This window comes from Leopardus geoffroyi, chromosome X (assembly GCF_018350155.1).
Source record: "Leopardus geoffroyi isolate Oge1 chromosome X, O.geoffroyi_Oge1_pat1.0, whole genome shotgun sequence".
NCBI classification, from domain to species: domain Eukaryota; kingdom Metazoa; phylum Chordata; class Mammalia; order Carnivora; family Felidae; genus Leopardus; species Leopardus geoffroyi.
In genome coordinates, this window is record NC_059343.1 from 46,254,163 (window position 1) to 46,272,160 (window position 17,998).

Here is a 17,998-nt window from a genome sequence, read left to right on the forward strand (position 1 = left end):
CCAGAACTCTTTCAGACATTATTATTCCCATTTTGTAGGGGAGAAAATTGAAGCCCATGGATGTGACTTGAGTAATGAGGTCAGAGAGTCAGAATTCAAACTCAAATTCATCAGATTTCCAAACCCAGGCTTTTTGCATTGCTAGTGGTTCACAAATGTTGGTCTACACACTTGGGGGCATATCTAAATAATCTGGGGCAGCTAAAAATTCACATTCTCACTTCCATTCAAGAAGGTGGAATACATCTGCCTCCTCTAATTCCTGAGACCCTATGAAATAAGAGGAAAGGGATCGTGTATAACCCACGTCTCCAAAAAAAAGCTGGAGGAGGCCCCATCAATGGGAGTGAGATTTCACCAACTTTCTGGCAAGCAGAAAGGGACTTGAAGGGTGGTACCTGAGAAAGCAGGACAGGGAAGGGTAGAGGCACAGCCCACATGTGGAGGGGGGACATGCAAAGGAGAGCCCTGGTCTACCCTGCAAAATCCTGGTGAGACTCTGGCACAAAAGAGCTATCCTGATGGTAGGCAGGAAATGCAGAGCCCCTGAGAGAAGAATTGAAAGTATGTGTTGGAACAGTTGCCTCCCCCACCCTCCCTCTGCCCTTCCCCATGTTTGTTGGTAGAAATCAAAAGCGAAACATCACTTGAAGTACAGAGGGTTTCTTAAATCAAACAGTCCCAGTGCAGAACCTCTGCTTTCTGGACTTAGGAGTCCTCCAGTAGAATGTGTGGGGCACATCTGTCACCTTAAGGGAAAGTTTAGTAGTGGACTTGACCAACCTCTGCCTCTTACACAGGCCTCAAACCAATCAACTTTTCATTGGTTTCTTCTTTTTCAATGTTTTTGAGAGAAACACACACAGCGTGAGTGGGAGAGGAGTAATGAACTAGCGGAGAGAAGGAGACACAGAATCCGAAGCAGGCTCCAGGCTCTGAGCTGTCGGCACAGAGCCCGACGTGGGGCTCCAACTCATGAACCATGAGATCATGACCTGAGCCTAAGTGGAATGCTTAACCGACTGAACCACCCAGGTTCATTGGTTTCTTCTTAAATCAATGGGTGACAGGTTTGAACATATGTGAAAAACACGCTAATTGGTTTATGAATGGACTGATGAAGCCAACGGGAAGAACTAAGGGTGTGCCTATCTCAAGCAAAAAAAAAAAAAAAAAAAAATTACCAAGCAATTATGAAGTTCAGGGACACACACACACACACACACACACACACACACACACACAGGAAAATAAATCCAGGTAATTATAGTACATTTCTTGGCTCTTTAGCAACTACTTATTTACTAGAAATTGGGATATAAACATACTGGCCAGGGCACCTGGGTAGCTCAGTCGATTAAGCATCTGACTCTTGGTTTCTGCTCAGGTCATGATCTGGCAGTTTGTGAGTTCAAGCCCCATGTTGGCTCCGTGCTGACTGGGCAGAGCCTACTTGGGATTGTCTCTCTGCCCTTCCCCTGCTCGTGCTCTCTCCCTCAAAATAAACTTTAAAAATTTTTAAAAATATGTAAACATATTGTAAAGAGTGAAGGGAGGGGATATAGGGATGTGTGTGTGGAGGGGGATAAAATCCTCTCCTACTATAATGAGTTGTCGAGAGATAATGTCTCAAATTGCTAAGAAATAGTAGCAATATCATATTGTATGTCAACTATACTCCAATAAAAAAAATAGTAGCATAAACATGTTGTATAGGAGCCTGGTGGTGCTGCAGTTAAAAATCCTTTCAGTTACAAAGTAACACAAAACCAAACTGACAGCAGCTTAAACACTTATGGCTTTACTCATTCATTTATTTATTTTTCGGGAAGTTAGTTCATTATTAACATAAGTGTGGCACGGGTTCAGCTGCGCAGTGATGCCATCGGGGAGCCAGGCTCTGTTTCTTCCTTCATGTGCTGTATCTTCATCCTCATGCTCATCTCCTCACAGTCACAAGATTGCTGTCACAGCTCCAGGCAGCACGACTGTAGTCAAGGTAGAGAGAAGAAGGAAAGGGACAGCATCAGCAAAAGCCTCTTCAGAAGCCCCCTCTCCCCAGCAAACTTCTCATGGCCATAACTGGGACACATAACCATCTCCAGCTGCAAGGGAGGTTAAGAAAATCTCTGGCTCTTCAGCCTCTGACTGGGAGATGACAAAGGAGAAGGGGGTTGGGAGTGGTAAATGCCAGAAGAAACAGCCAAAGACTAGAAAAAATCATTTAATGCAGTTGCCTCTACGAAGTGGGACTTGCAGTGGGAGAAAACCCAGATATTGCTGGGTTTTCTTATGAGCTCTTTAGCACCACTGTATTTTTTTTAAGTATATGCAAGTGTTACTTTGATGAAAAATTAAAATTTAGAAGTGTTATGGTTTCTGTGAAAGGAAAACATTAGGAAAAAAAATAGAAGCTGGCAGCAGTTTTCTGTCTCCAGAGGAAAGGACATCAATTCACCTTGGAAGCAAACTTAGCAGAACAAACTTGTTACTTAGACTAAGGTATCTCAGGAATCCACCCCCGATCTTAGAGAAAATTGTGCTATCACCATCAGCGGTAACATGGCTGGTGGAAACCAGTACAGCACTGTGCAGCAGTTACAGAGGTTGACTGCAGTTAGACAGTCCTGGTGCAATTTCCTGTCTGCCATTTATTAGCTCTGTGACCCTGGCAAGTAACACCTGGGAACCTCAATTTCCCTCTTCATGAAATGAAGGTAATTCAAGTGCCAGGTACAGAGTAAGCATTCAGCAAATGTTATCCACTCTGATTAAAATGTTAAATGTTCTGAGCAGTGACATAATTTGAGTGTACTTTAACAGCATTATGCTTCCACTGAGTTCATTTTTTATCTCAAACATGGGTTTGGACTGGACTGGCCCTGAAAATTACTTGCTCCTGAGAGATGTGTGTGCATATTTTGTTCACAGAAGATGCTCAGTTTGGACTACACCAAGAGATCTTCAGGCTTGGATTGCTGTTGACTCCTGTTGAAGGAAAGACTGTAAAAAGGAACTAGACTGGATTGTCGTTTCCACTATATATATTATTTAATGTTAAAAAACAATCCACCCTACATAATGTGCTGCTATTACAATTAAGTCATTTTGGCCTGGGAGTGGTGAACAGAACAGTGACCTTGTCTCTCTGATGTCAAGGTGAGAGCTAGAGATCTGAACTTCTGGTAGGGAGCATACGGCCAAAAACTATCTGGTTGTTGGATGATCGTCTTGCCCACACATGGTATCAGTGTTGGGGGCTAAGGAGAAGGACAGACAGTATGTAGCCTCATTCAGAGGGGCATGGGTGGCATTCTCTCAAAGAGGTAATATCTGATCATCCATTTATAATTTTCCTTCCTGGCTTGGTAATTATCATCTGTTATCCCCAAGACTCCAGTAAAGCTCTATTAAGCACACACTCACAGAAGATATTGCATCCATTAAAGAAAAGGATGCTATGAAAAAAGGCACCTTTGGAGAATAAGAAAGAGTGCTCAGAAATTGAAAATGACTGCCAAAATAAAAAAGTAGGCTAGAAGATAAATTCAAGAAAATGTCCCAGACTGCAGAGTAAAAAAACAAAGACATGGAAAATATGACATAAAATGAAAAGACTAAGACAATCATCCAGAAGATCCAACACCCAACTGATATGAGGTCTAGAATGAGAGAACAGAAAAAATAGAGGAGAGAAAATTAACAAAGAAATAAAACAGTCATTTCTCAGAGGAGAGGAACACAAGTCTTCAGACTGAAAGAGCCCAGCCACCAGATGCCCAGCAAAACAGACAGGAGAAGAACACACTCCTGTGCTCATCACTGACATATTTCAAAACACATGAAGGGAGAAAAAAAAAAGTAAGCTTCCTGAAGTGCGGAAAACAGTCACCAAGAAAGGAATGAGAATCATATTAGCACCCGACATCTAATCAGCAACACTACACACTAAATGCAATACCTTCAACATTCAGAAGAAAAAATATTTTGATCATAGAATTCTAAAGCCAAGCTATCATCCAGATATGAAGGTAAAATAATGCCACATTTTCAGATATGCAAAGACCCCAAATTTTACCTTTCTTAAGAAGTTACTTGAGGATGTTCTCCACCAAAATGCATGGTGTCTCAGTCAGGATTCTTGGATGCCGGTAACAGAAACTGATTCTAGTTAACTTAAGCAGAAAAGGGATTTATTACAAGGTTATCAGGTATTTCACAGAAATCTGGGGACGCGGGCAGGAGAAGCCACAGCTAAAGCCACACTGTGGGAGCAGCCAGGTGAGAATGCTGCTACTGGTCCTGCTTATCCCCACAGCTGGAGCCCTGGGATGTTGTCCTGCCACCACACGCCACCACACATAAACTCTGGCCATCCTCCTGTTCGCTCTCATTGATTTGTGGTCAACTTTGGCATTGTGTTGTTACTCATGCTCTTCAGTCCATGGTATTGTTTTCCTCAGTTTATCCAAGGCCCCTCTTTTGCTTTATTTCATTGTATTATCTTTTCCCTTTCAATTCCCATTCCCACTCCCATTCTACTGCCCACCTCAGTGTGCTACTCAAGTGTATTTCATGTATATACACTTCCAACCCATCTTCCATATGTTTATTTTGGTATATGCATATCCATGAAAATAGTGTTGTTTTACAGTAACATAAATGGTGTTATGCTGTAAATCTCATTCACCTTTTCAGTCCACACTAGCCTTTGGAGATCTATCTGTATGACTCTAGTGAATTTAGCTCATTTCTTTTGATTGCTTTATATTTTGCATCCTATAAATATACCACAGTTTGCTTATCTGGTCCCATGGTGATGGACACCTGGATTGCTCCCAATTCTTCACCACCACAAACAATGCTAGAACAAATAACCTCAACTGTATTTCCTTAAGGACCTGGAGAAGAATTTCCCAGGTATCTATTTCTCTGGAATATATATTCAGGAGTGCAGTTGCTATGTTGTACGGTCTACACCTACTGAACTCCGGGAAGTATTGCCAAATTAGTCTCTGGAATACCTGTTTCCGTTTATGGTCCCACCCACGATTTTCCTTTTCTCCTCACATCCTCATCAGCATCTGACAATACCTCACTTTCTACATGTTGCCATTCTTGTAGCAATTTCTATCTTAATTCTCATTTTTCTAATTATTAGCAGAGTTGAAAATGTCTTAATATATTCAAGTTTCCCCTTGTGTAAATTCAAGATTCTCTTTTTGTTAGTTACTCTTCCTATCTTTTGCCCATTTTCCTATTGGGTTTACTATCTTCTTTTTTTAGTTACTAATCTTTTGCCAGTTTTACACCTTGCAAATATATTCCCCTAATCTATCATCCATCTGTTAATTTTGCATATTCCCCTCTCCCCTGTACTTTTGGCCCTAGATTCAAGGCCATGAACAGAGTATTCAGCCCTTGCTGCCTGGTGGGCAGGGAAAGGAAGTTTCTGACCTCCTTCAGTTTCCATGGTAGGAAGTGAAGCCCTGCCTCCCACCAAGACTCACAGGAGGGGAGTAATCTCCCAAACAGAATGAGGATTTAGATGCTAGGCAGCCACTAGAGTTCACTCTTTTGGTTGTCCAACATCCATATGTACCCTTCTTCCCATACTTACTTACAAAAATGCTTCCCTCTTAGTACCTTATGTAACAAAAAATGTACTCATTCCTTCTCTAAAGGAAGACCGCAGAAAGTGTAAGTTTGAATGCTTTCAGGTGCAAGCAATATAAAACTCGACTCAAGCTGGCTTAAATAATAAATGTAATTTATTGAGTCACTTAACTGATATGTCTGTAGGCAGGGCAGACTTTAGGCACGGTATGATCAGCAATATGGTTCCATTTCTCTGTGCTTCTTTTGCCTCCTCCATTTGTCAGCTTCATCCTCAGGTACGCCTTCTGCATGTTCACAAGATGGCCAACAGCAGCAACCAGGCTACGTGCTTCTTTGTTCATATCCAAGGGAAGACAGGCCACCTCTTCCCTCAAAAACTGAACAAAAGTCCTAAACTTCAGTGTGACTGGATCATCTCTGAACCAATCATCACTGTGGGAATGGGGCATGATTACTCAGATTGGTTTCTACCAATAAAGGCCTATACCTAGAGCTGGCAGTGGGTTCAATCCCACTCAAAATTGTATAGTTGTTATACAATGGGGGAGGAGAGGAATGGATATTGGAAAACAACCACAAAGTCCACTACAAAGGAGTAAACTAAGAAAGAGGAAGATATGGGGTCCAGGAAAGAATGGGTCCAGCCCAGAAGAGTAATGAAGGGACGTCCCAGGATGACAGTTGCGCTGCAGGCCTACAGAGCAATCAGTCCAAATTGGAGCAGGAAGACGGAGGGCTCCCAGGAGGAAGGTATCTGGGAAAAAAGGGGATTCAAATGATTTTATACTTTCCTTGAGAATTTGGAACAATTTAAGAAGGAGATAAAGTCAGACAATGCAAGGAAAAAAGAAAGGCAATTAGAAACTCCAGGAAAAAAAAAACTGCATAAGAAAAGAAATGTAATCCTAGTACACTAATTGGAGCTTCAGGGAACAACATTTACATAATTATAATAACATAAACACTTTATTGACTTTAAACTTTTAGAGTGACCTGTCAGCTAAGTATGGATGACTTAATTATGGTTATAGAGCAGAATGTAAATGTTATTAATCTCATTAACATAAAAGTAAAAGTATAAATGACAGAAGCTGAGAGACTGAAAGCAGCATAAGTCTATTATTTAAAGGTACGAAGGTAAGGAATAGAGAATATATAATTAACAATAGAGCTATATTGGGGGCATGGGAGGAGGGTAGTTGGCTGATTTAAATAGCAGGAAGTCAACAGATAATGCCTAAATGTGATAAATAAGTTGATAAATAGAAAAACCTGTATATTATTTAGAGATATTAAGATAATTACCAGAAAAATTAAAAACAAACAGTTGTAAGTAGACTAGTAGATTTCCAGGTCAAGATGGCAGACTTACCATGTGTTTATCTCCACTCCCACCTGAGACCTTGCTAAAATGATAGTAAAGGAATTTTTTAAAAAGGTATAAAAACACAATGAGGAAGATAATGAGAGCAGGTCCATCAGCAAAAGAGAGATTTCAACACATTTCTGGAAGATAGAAAGTAATGGAGGAATGGCAACTGATGGAGCATGGTGGAGGAAGCCAAAGCCTGGAGTATGCATGGAGATGATGCCACCGAGGAAGGAGTTGATCTTTCTCTGCAGAAGCCTGGAGTCTTGGGTCTTAACAATGTCAGGTATGATGTAAAGTGTGAGTGAGATGTTGGGTTGAAAACAGGGAGATTAATTGGAAGCCTGTATATCGAACCGTTAACCCACCCCCTTATGTACAATTCACAGCAGCCAGGTGTCTACCCATTAGGCAAAACCCAGAGGGTTCTTAACTAAGAAAACTGAACAACCTCAGAGAAAAGATCTTCACATTCTAGCATTCGAGGATTCTGTAGCATAGCAGTCAGTTCTCTTCTAATCATCCTAAAGGAAAGCCATCGGTCACCTAGCACTGTCCCCCCATACACAGAGCTCCCAATCAGATATTTGTTGCTACATTCTTAAATATGAGTATACAACCATGGATTACCAGGCATTTGAGAAATGACTGCAAATTAAAAGAGACCAAAATAAGCAAACAGGGTAAAACGAATCCCAAAGGAAACATATTTTTTGAAAGGAAAATAATAGAAAATACCTCTATTATACCCAGAGAGATTCAAGATACTAGTACATCCATTAAACAAAAATAGGACGCTGTAAGAAAGGAAAAGGAACATGAATGGATGTTTGGAGAGTTTAAAATGTGATTGCCAAAATGAAAAGAAATTCAATAGAAGAGTTGGAAGATAAAGTTAAATCTCCCAAAAAGTAAACGAAAACAAAAGAGAGGGGGAGAGCTAGAGAGGGAGGGAAAATGAGATTGAGGGAGAGACCAGATTGAAAACTACAAAAGATCAATTCAGGAGTTGTTCCAGGAGAGAACAAAGAAAATGGAAGAGAGGAACTATATTAAATAAATAAAAGAATTTCCTAAAGAACTTCACAATGAAGGGACCTAACCAGTGACCAGCACAATGAATGACAAATACCCAAACTTAAACACATAATTATAAAATCTCAAAACACCAAGAATATAATTTTTTTAAAGTACTATTTAAAGTTTGGGGTGGGGGGAGGTAGATGAAGTACTTTTCCCTATTCCTCTCCCCAAGTACAGCTAAAATCCTGGGGCACTGTATATAAACATAATAAGACTCAGAAAGGTGAAGAGAAGAAGGCAAACAGGCTGGAGACCTTGGCAGCAGAGAAGTGACATGGTGGTGAGTTCCTTCGGTTTGCTTTTTTACTCGCACACTCCAGACTTGGTGCTGGAGAAGGTGGCAGTTAGATAATAACCACTTCACTCCAGCCAAATACCACAGAAAAAAACTGTGCAAATGCCAAGTGGGGAGCTTAGACTTGTACCCTTACTGGCTGAGAAGTCACCCCTTCCCCTTTCTGCTGGGGTGGTCTCAGAGAAGGTTGAGTAGGGAGCTGGAACTCCCATATCCTCACCCAAAGAGTAATGAGGATATCCTCCTTCTGGCTTGCCAGCAGGAGGGGATCCTAGACTTCCACACCCACCTGGTAGTAATGAGGCACTGCCCCCTCTCTCACTGCTGGAACAGTGTCTGAGGAGGGAAGCTGAAAAAGAATGCCCAGGTTTCAACATAAAATTATTCATCATACCAAGTACCAAGAAAATCTCAACTTAAATGAGAAAAGTCACTTGGTAGACTCCAACACTGATATAAGATGTTAAAAATGATCTGACAAGGGTTTTTAAGGAGCCATCATAAAAATGCCTCAATGTACAATTAGGAACATGCTTAAAACAAATGAATAGAAACTGTCAGTAAAGAAACAGAAGATAAAAAGAAGACCAAATGGATTTTTAGAAGTGAAAAATACAATAACCAAAACAAAAACCTCAATGGATAGGCTAACATCAAAATGGAGAGAACATGGTAAAGAATCAGTGAACTTGGATACAGAATAGAAATTACTCAATCTGAAAAACAGAAAAGACTGGAAAAAATAGTGAACAGAACCTTAGGCACCTGTGAAACTGTAACAAGAGATCTAACATTTGTGTCATTGAGATCCTTGAAGGAGAAAGAAAAAAAAGAAGATATGGGGAAAGTTACTATAAAGCAATGAGATTCAGACTGATATCAGACTTTTTATCATCAAAATTGGATGCTAGAAGGAAGTGGAGTAATGCCTTCAAAGTTCTGTGGGAAAATGATGTTGAACCTCAAACTCTATAGCCAAGTATAAGGATGGAATAAAGCTATTTTCAGACATGCAAAGACTCAGGAGGTCTAACTCTACAAACTTTTCTGAGAAAGTTACTTGAGGATGTGCTCCATCAAAACAATGGAAAACAAGCAAAAAAACCCCTGGGAGCCAGCAAATGGTGGATTTAACCAAGGAAAGCAGTGAAGGAAGGTCTTGAAATGACAGCCATGCATCAGGCCTAGAGAGCAACTAGTCCAGATCTGAGAAAGAGTATAGAGGGTTCCAGGAAGAAGTTCTCTTAGAAGAAGATTTAAAAAAAAAAAAAAAAAAAAGTAGGCTTGATGGAATACTTAATGTAAGAGAGATTTTGAGAACAAAAAATATGGAATACATGATAAAATAGTGAAAGATAAAGAGTATTAGAAATGTGAGGGAGAAATGAAAAACTACAAGGAAAAATTGAAAAGTACATTAAATGGCTTCCTCAATGAACAATACTTACAGTCACAATATAATTGCTTATTGCTTTTCAACTTTTCAAATCAAACTATCAAACTATTGGCAACACACATACAAAAAAACTTAAATCGTGATTACAGAATTCAATGTTATCAACTTTGACAATAATAAAAGAACAGATGGCAGAAGTTGGGGAGGTTGACAGTGGAGAAGGGGAAAAAAAAGAAAAGATATTCTCATCTAACAAAGTTCTGGTCAAGAAATATTGTCTCTAATTCACAGACAAGGAAAGAAAGGTGCTACTTAAATTCTGAAAAGTATCTTGTACAGAAACTCAATTCTATTAGAAGCAGAGAAGACGAGAGTTGAACTTGGTGTAAGTGATCTAAATCCTCATCTGTCATACATAGCAGGACAGCAATGGGTTAATGTCTGAAACTGATGAGAGACAAATGTTCACATAGCTCACATAACATTTAGATATGGAGGTAACAATCAGAAGAAATAACTAGAAGTGGCTGCTAATAACTAAAAGTGGTCGAGTGGGAGTGGGGCTGTAGACTCTCACTTTTCAGTGTCCTTTGTCCTGATTTAAGTTTATTGACTTGTCTTCTAAATATGCACACATTACTTCTATTTTAAGATGAACGTGTTAAAATTTTGAAAAACACAGAAAAAGGACACTCCTGTCCACCACTTATGCCCTCCCTCCAAATTCCCTTGTCGCTGCAGACCTAATGGCAGAATACAAAAAACTTTGACAGTCTCCCTTCCTGCCTCTCCCTTAGATACAGCTCTGCTGCAGCCAAACTGGGATATTTGTTAGCCTGAAGTTGCCATATTTACACCCACCTCCTTGCTTGTTTTCACGTCTCCCAGGCCTGAGAAGCCCTCACTCATCTCCACCAGTTGGAATCCTATTTTTCAAGGCTCAGCTCAAATTCCTCCTCCAAAGTCTTCCTTAGTCCCCTGGGAGAACTCTTTTCCTCTCTCCTCAGGGACTCTCGAGTCTTCATTCATGCCTCTAATTATGACACTTACATATTCTTTCAAGTATATTGCTTGGGTCAGTGTTTCATGCCTACAACCATCTTTCACGCCAGCTACCAGAGTGATCTTCCTAAAATACCCATCTGACTTACTCTCCTGCTTCAAACCCTTCCACAGCCTCCCACTGCCAATAGGGTCAAAGCTGAGCTCAAATGCCTGGCTTCCACATCTTCCACCACATGGGACAATGCCCACTCCCCCCAAAATTCATGCACTTCCACACTTTTCATGTAGCTTTGCTTAGGCAGCTCCTCTGCTTGGAATGTTCCATATCCCCTTTCTACATGGTAAACACCAACTCTTCCTTCAACATTCCGTTCAAGTGCCCCCTTCTCTATAAAAGCTTTCCTGAGTACTCCCTCCATCCTGCCCCACCCTACATAGGAATGGTCCTATATTCTCTCCCTGCCTCATCTAGACTTCTGCTACATAATCTCTCGCTCTTGGTGCTTGCTTACTCATCTGAGTCCCTGATTAAAGTGCAAATTCCTAGAATTGAGGGAGTATAGCTTATCCTCAGAACCTAGCACAGGGCCTGACATGATGCAAGGACTCAGTGTATGCCTGCTGGCCACATGGGTGCAAGTGATGACTGAATGGATCCAGGAAAGAACAAATGAGCAAACAAATGAGTGAATGCTTATACTGAAGCCTAGGTGAATAAGTGAATGAATGAGTTATGCATGAATAGGTGAACAAAGGAATGATGAGTGGATGAACGAGAAAAAGAAGCCAATAACTAAATGAATGAGAAGTGCCTGTGCCAGTGAGATTATGCGACAGAGTGAATTCCCGCCTGTGTCTTGTTTCAAACCCACTTGGGGAAGGCCCTCGTGCCCTGCTCTCCACCCATCTACAGTGCACACCACAATGTTCACTTCTTTCAGATTACAAGAACACACACACTCAGGTTAGTGATGGAGATTTATTGAAGCATTCACAGGGAAATAAGGAAGACAAGAACAGCTACACAGGCAGCCTCATGGAGGAACAGAAACTCGAAAATGGTTCATGATCCAAAGCAGCTCTAGAGCCTGGCTTATCTCATCACCCCCTCAGCTGCAGGCATCTGTTGCTCCCTTCTCTAGTGCTTCCCAAAATGGTGACTCAACTTCTTTCTGGCTGTATTTATACTCCTCCTACTGCTACTGACTACCTTTTATCTTTCTTTCTTTCTTTTCCCTCTGCTCCCCTCCTCTCTAGCCCTTGGCCTTTGGGGGCCTCACAGCTTCTGGGCCTCCTGGCTCCCACAGCTTCCTGGCTTCTGGGGCTTCAGTTCTAATGAATCCAGGGCTTCTCTGTGTTGTAGCTTCTGTTTGCCTTATAAATCCTGCAGCCTCTTCGATTCCTGCTGCCTGGCTACCTTGTGGCTCTTACAGTCTCATCACTTCTGCTACCTCGTGGATCTTGTCCGTTTGAACCTTCTGCTGCTTCATGGATCTCAGATTCAGGGTTCTGCCTCATGGTTTCTGTTCCTCGTGGCTCCTGCTACATTGTGGCTCCTATTGCTTCATGGCTTCTTTGTCCTTTTGGCCCATTGTTGTCTTGCTGCTTCATGGCTTCTGCTACCTTGCGGCCCCATGTTCTCATGATAATAAACATCTATGGTCCCTGCGGCTTTCTCCTTGCTTTTGCTGTTTCGCTTCTGGCACCCCTCATCCACCACCACTTCTGTCTCACTAAATTCTAATTAATTGTTCACTTCTGAATGCCTCACATCTAGCCTCCCTGGAGGCCATTTAATACAGGCCATCCCTACGAGGTGGAGTTCTTACATCAGTCCACCTCATAGGCTGCGACCTAGAGACTGGCTGTCCTCAAGTCAGATACTATCCCAAACTAAACATCTGTGGCCAGGATTGTGAGGTCACATGGTACAGAGCATGGCAACTCATGCTTAAGAAACCCCTTAGAAGGGACTGTGGGCATGGCAGGTTTGCTGAGGGTTTCCAGAAGGGGGCAGTGTAATTGGCAAGCTTCTTGTTTGGCCTGTCCAGTACACTGACCTTCAAGGCCAACCTAAGTCCCGCCTTCTCCCTGGCCACCTCTGCTTGTCCTGATCTGTGATAGGAGAGATCAAGGCTCTAGGAGTGATGTGGAAAAGGAACTTAGGTTCCAGTTCTGGCTCTGACACTTTCTAGTAATGGGGCCTTGGGCAAGCTCCTTCCCCTCCCAGGGCCTCAGGAGGGAGTTGGACAAAGTCTGTAAGTTCCCTTACAGGTCTGACATCTAGGCATCTCACTTTAGGTTATGGTCTAAGGGATGGGAGTCTTACCTGGGGAAGCCCTCAAAAACATCTCTTGAGGTAGGAAAGAGGGAGTCAGAGTCCTGGCTTGGAAGAGCCTCACTGCATACAGGAGGTGCTTAGCCAAGATTTATTGAACTGGATGAATGAATCAATGGCTGGGAGGCTGGGCGGGGGGGGGGGGGGACCACACAGCACACAGAATGTTTAACTAACTTAGGGGAGGAGTTCCAGTTGCTGAGGCTGGAAGGAGATTCTGACTTAGATGGATGAGGAAAGAGGAGAATGACTGGGATAGGGTAGGAATGTGGGCTACTGATGGACATTCATTTATCCTCTCAGTCACTCTCCACATCCAATAATCAGTCACGAAGTCCAGCTCATCGCCTTCCCTTTACAGCTCATTTTTGTTGCCTCCAACCCATTCTCACTACTGTTGCCCTGGAGTAGTCCTCCTAGTCTTCTCAATAGTTTCCTAACTGATCTCCCTGTCTCCATTCTCTCCCTCACAAATGCATTCATTCACACACTCACTCACTCAAAAACTATTTATTGGGTGCCTGTTTTGGGTTAGGCACTGTGCTTTTTGCTGGGGATATACCAGTAGCAAGATAACCCCAGGCCCATCCTTGTGGTGCTTTTAGCTTATTCAGAGACAAAACAAGCCAATACAGTGAGTAGTTGAGCAACAGGGAAACCACAGGCCTGGCAGCATACAGCATGCACATCTATCCTAAACCATTTCCATACTGGCTGACCAGAAAAAGGTTTATTAAGTTCTCATCTGACACACAGTCTCCTAAAACCATTCCGTGGCTCCCACACTGCCTACAGCTAGTTCCCAAACCTGGCTGCACCCTACAGTCACATGCTGACTTTTCTAAGCACTCAAGATCCTGAGGCCCCATCCATTACAGAAATTGAACGTTTAGAGGCTGGGGCCTGGGATGCTCCATGCGTCTCTGGTGCACAGCCAGTTTGGGAACCACACTGTCCCAAGGAAGTAAATCTGAACTCTGTCACCAGGCTCTTACTCCCCTCTTCAAATCTCTGGCTCTCGAATACTTCTCCAGCTTCACTTCCTGCTGTTCTTCCCCACCTCAGTAAAACTTGTTTCAGGATTTTGGAACTGTTTTGCCATTTCTTGCCTTCAGGTCTTTGTGCATACTGTCTCCACAACCTGGAAATTCCCTCTACTTCAACTGGATGGTTCCTACCAGTCTCTCGAGACTCAGCTCAGGTGTCACCTCCTAGACTAGAGGATGCCTTCCCAGAACCTCTACATTTAAGCTAGATACTCCTCATTTTTCAATGCTCCCGTCAAGAGTGCTATCACACTGTATGGTTAAAGGCTGTTCTATGAATTGCCTCCCCCAACTAGTGAGCTCCTCAAAGGCGGGGTAAAGATTGAACTCCTGTTCGTGTCCCTGGCGCACAACACGAGATTCCTAGAGTGAAGTGCCCAGTTAAAGGTAAACACTGCCATGGAGTTTTCTTAAACTCCCTAGACCAAGGCTACTGGGTCCAGAGTATAAAGGAGTCAGCCTAGTGCCATCCAACTAGCCCTAGAGATTCTATTTGGACATAGCCTACTCTTGGCAACACTGTGGTGTTGGCTCTCATCTGAGTACAGCCTTCACTCAGCACATGTTGCCCTGTGATGATAGGAGGCAGTGTGGCACAGTGGGCAAGCACTGGGCAAGCACAGCGATCCTCCTGGTTAAGTCTAGGCTCTGCCAACGAACCACTGGGCTCTAGGACAAGGCCTCTCACCTCTCTGATCCCCAGGACCTAAGTCCTTCGTCACATTTGTGTTCCTGTGGGCCAGGGCTTCAGCCCAAGGCATGTCATCTAATCCTTTCCACCCTGTGAGGTAAGGATTATTATCCATATTATTATCCACACCTACTGAATTAGACTTTCAGAGGCGGGACCAGAGCAAGGAGCTCCACATCATTTTGGATGTGGAGGTGCAGCAGGGAACAGCTGCTTTTTATTATAAGCCCTTCTGTACTATTTCACCTTCTAATCAGTGTATATATTGCTTTGATTTTTAAAAAGGAAAAAGAAAAAGCTTCACAAGTGATTCTGATACACAGCCAAGGTTGTGGCTCTCCTTGGTTCTCCATCCTCGCAGCGGAGAAAGCACAAGACTGAATCGGAGGGCCTGAGTTCAAACCCTGTTGTCTGGTAGCTTGGTCATTAACCTTCCTGGGCCTCAGTATCCTCAACTGTAAAGTGAGGAGAATAGTAACTGCTACCTTGAAAGGCCTGTGATAATCTAAGTGCCAGCCAAGTTGCTTCAAATGTATTTCACTTCATCTTGCCTACACTGCTGCAAAGTAGGCACATATGACCTCCTTTCCTATGCGAGGAAACTGAGATTCAGGGAGGTGAAGTAACGAGCTAAAGTTTCTACAGCTAGGATTTGAACCAGGGTGACTCCCAGACTGTGCTCTTTCAGATATGCCAGCATTTCCCAAACTATAGCACACGTACCACTGGTGGTATGTGACTTCTTTGGTTGAACACAAATTTGAGTTATGCCTTTTAATATGTATTAGAAAAATACATAATTAGCATATCAAACCCGTGGTTTCACGGATATCACTACCTAGGATGAAACTGAAGTAGGTAACATTATACCTAAGACAACCTCAGGAAAATATTGAGTAAATAGTACAGGAGGGCAATTTGGAAGTATCTATTTAAAACAAAAATATAAATAGCCTATGACTCTGCAGTTCAACCTAGGAAGCAACCCTAGGTAAACTCATACACACACGCGCACACACACACACGTGTTGTTCCTGTGTAGTATTCCGTAATAGCAAAAAGAGAAAACAGTCTTAACTATCTATCACAAAAGAAATGGGAAGATGTGATAGAGTCCTATAATGGCAGTCTATATAGCCATTACAAAGGATGAATTGAATCTACATTTTGTAAAAACATGCATAGATCTCAAAAACATCGTTAAATTGAAGAAAGCAAATTGTAGAACGACTCAATATGCCATTTATATTAAATACACAACAGTATTTTCAATGAATTATATACGTAGAAGTCTTAAAAACAGTCTAGATGGATGTACAACACACACGATAGCAGTTTAGAGGGGGATGGGGAATGGTAGTCAAATGAGGCTACCTTTATTTATAAATCTAATGTCTTAGAGAATGGATTCATGCATTACTTGAGTAATCAGAACTGACTTAACTTTTAAAAAACAAAAATGCAGTATACAATCAGAACAAGGTGATGGTCTGACAGTGTACATGAACGAGCAAAGGCTGACCTCATGGCAGCAGGCTCTGCTGCCTCTGCACGGTCCCTACAGCTGACACAGTTAGTTCCCAAAAGGAACTTCACACACATTCGGCCGGGATGTGGCCCAGGCTACCTCTCCCCGACTTCCTCACAACCCAGGTTGGGGCCCAGGCACCTGGTTACCACACGATTGAAGCTATAGGCTTCCTTAGGCCCTTCACTTACCAGATAAACCCCACTGGTGCCCTGGAACTTTCTCAAAAAGCTAGGCATCCAGTATCTTCCAGATTTGGAGGCTCTTTCTGTCCCTAACAATTGGGATCAGAGCCCACAGGGGTCTAGGTATGAGAAGGCTTGTATTCTGAGGGGTCGGCACCTAGTGGGCTCCAAGCAGGGATAAGGCCCCCAGTGAGGAGCTTGACATCATTAAATCCTATGAGGTAGGTAATATTGTTAGCCCCATTTTACAGATGAGGAAACTGAGGCACAGAAAGGTCAAATGACTTGCTCAACATCAGATTAGTGACTTAAAAAAAGGACGAGAACCCAAAACTGTCTGTCCCCAGAGCCCAGGCTCTGCTCCTAGTGCCCAAGCAAATCCTACCAATTTGTCAAGGTTCAGCTCAAATGTGACCTTCTCCAGGAAGACTGGAGGTGATCATCCTCTTCTCAAAGTACATATACATAGAATTCAGCTGACCATGGGAAATCATGAACCTACTGCATCTCCTCAATAGGAGGGTAGAGATCATGTCTGATTCAGCTCTGTATTTCTAGAATAGAGCCTGACAAATAAAGAGTGCTCGATATATGTCTGATAAACACACAAATGAATGAACACACGAATCAGTGAAATGAGGGCAGTTTCACATGACTGACTCCTATGAGGTCCTGAATACCTTTGCCCAGCTCTGGGGTGCTGTCATACTAAGCTCTCTTAGAATCAAGTTCAGCCTAGGCTCCTTCTAAAATGAATCTCCGATATCTTTATTATTGTGCTAACACACCCACATGCACACACGCAGACACATATATACACACATACATACCCACACACAAGCAAGATGCAAGAGGCCCAAGGGACCTATGGTTATGGGTGATGGGAGGAGGGTCTGGGGAGGGGAAGGCGGGGGGAGGGAAGAAAGAATGGACAGATGGCCCTGTTCGGCTCAGTTCAGCTCAGCACCTCCTTCCAAAGGCCAGGATGCTCCCTGTAGCTCAGGAATTTTTGCTCCAGACCTAACATCACCTCTGTTCCTCTTCATGCTTGACAGCAGTGCCTAAATCCCATGACTATACCAAACAGGGACAGGAGGTAGGGGAAGGTTGGGAGCCAAGTATTGAGAGATTGGGAGAGGGGCAGCTTAGGGATCCAGACAGGGCAGGAGGGCAGAACTACTGCTACTGCTCATTGGGGTTGGGGTTGGCATCTGGGTACTTGGTGAGGTCGAAGGTCAGGACTTTGCTGATCACACAGTCCCCTTGCTGAAGGAGGAGGGAGAAAAAGAAAAATGAAATTGTAAGGAGAGAATTAAGGGAGGGAGGGGGTCTAGCGCCCCAGGACTGGGGGCCTCAAACCCTCCTCCCTACATACCTGCCCAAAGCCCAAGCAATGGTTCTCTCTGGGTGTGAGAGGATGTGCTCGGTCCCATGTGCCTTCTC

At 42.9% G+C, this 17,998-nt stretch overlaps 1 protein-coding gene across 10 annotated transcripts in view; it reads right to left on the reverse strand.

The window, feature by feature from the left end:
* Window positions 1–1,780: 1,780 nt before the first annotated feature.
* The window catches only part of SMC1A (structural maintenance of chromosomes 1A), a 47,158-nt gene continuing 30,940 nt past the window's right edge, over window positions 1,781–17,998 (reverse strand). For 3 of the 10 annotated variants that reach the window (XR_006711034.1, XR_006711035.1, XR_006711031.1), the window contains 3 exons: window positions 5,789–5,996; window positions 4,079–4,175; window positions 1,781–1,988 (listed from right to left, as the gene is read on the reverse strand). Coding sequence is in view for 5 of the 10 variants with exons in the window: in XM_045472308.1 (XP_045328264.1) it covers window positions 17,738–17,821 (84 nt within the window). In the remaining 5 variants the exon portion in view is untranslated. Of the gene's footprint in view, window positions 1,989–4,078; window positions 6,374–11,732; window positions 17,822–17,998 lie in introns of those variants that run through there. The other 7 variants (XM_045472308.1, XM_045472307.1, XM_045472304.1 and 4 more) reach the window with 4 other exon arrangements.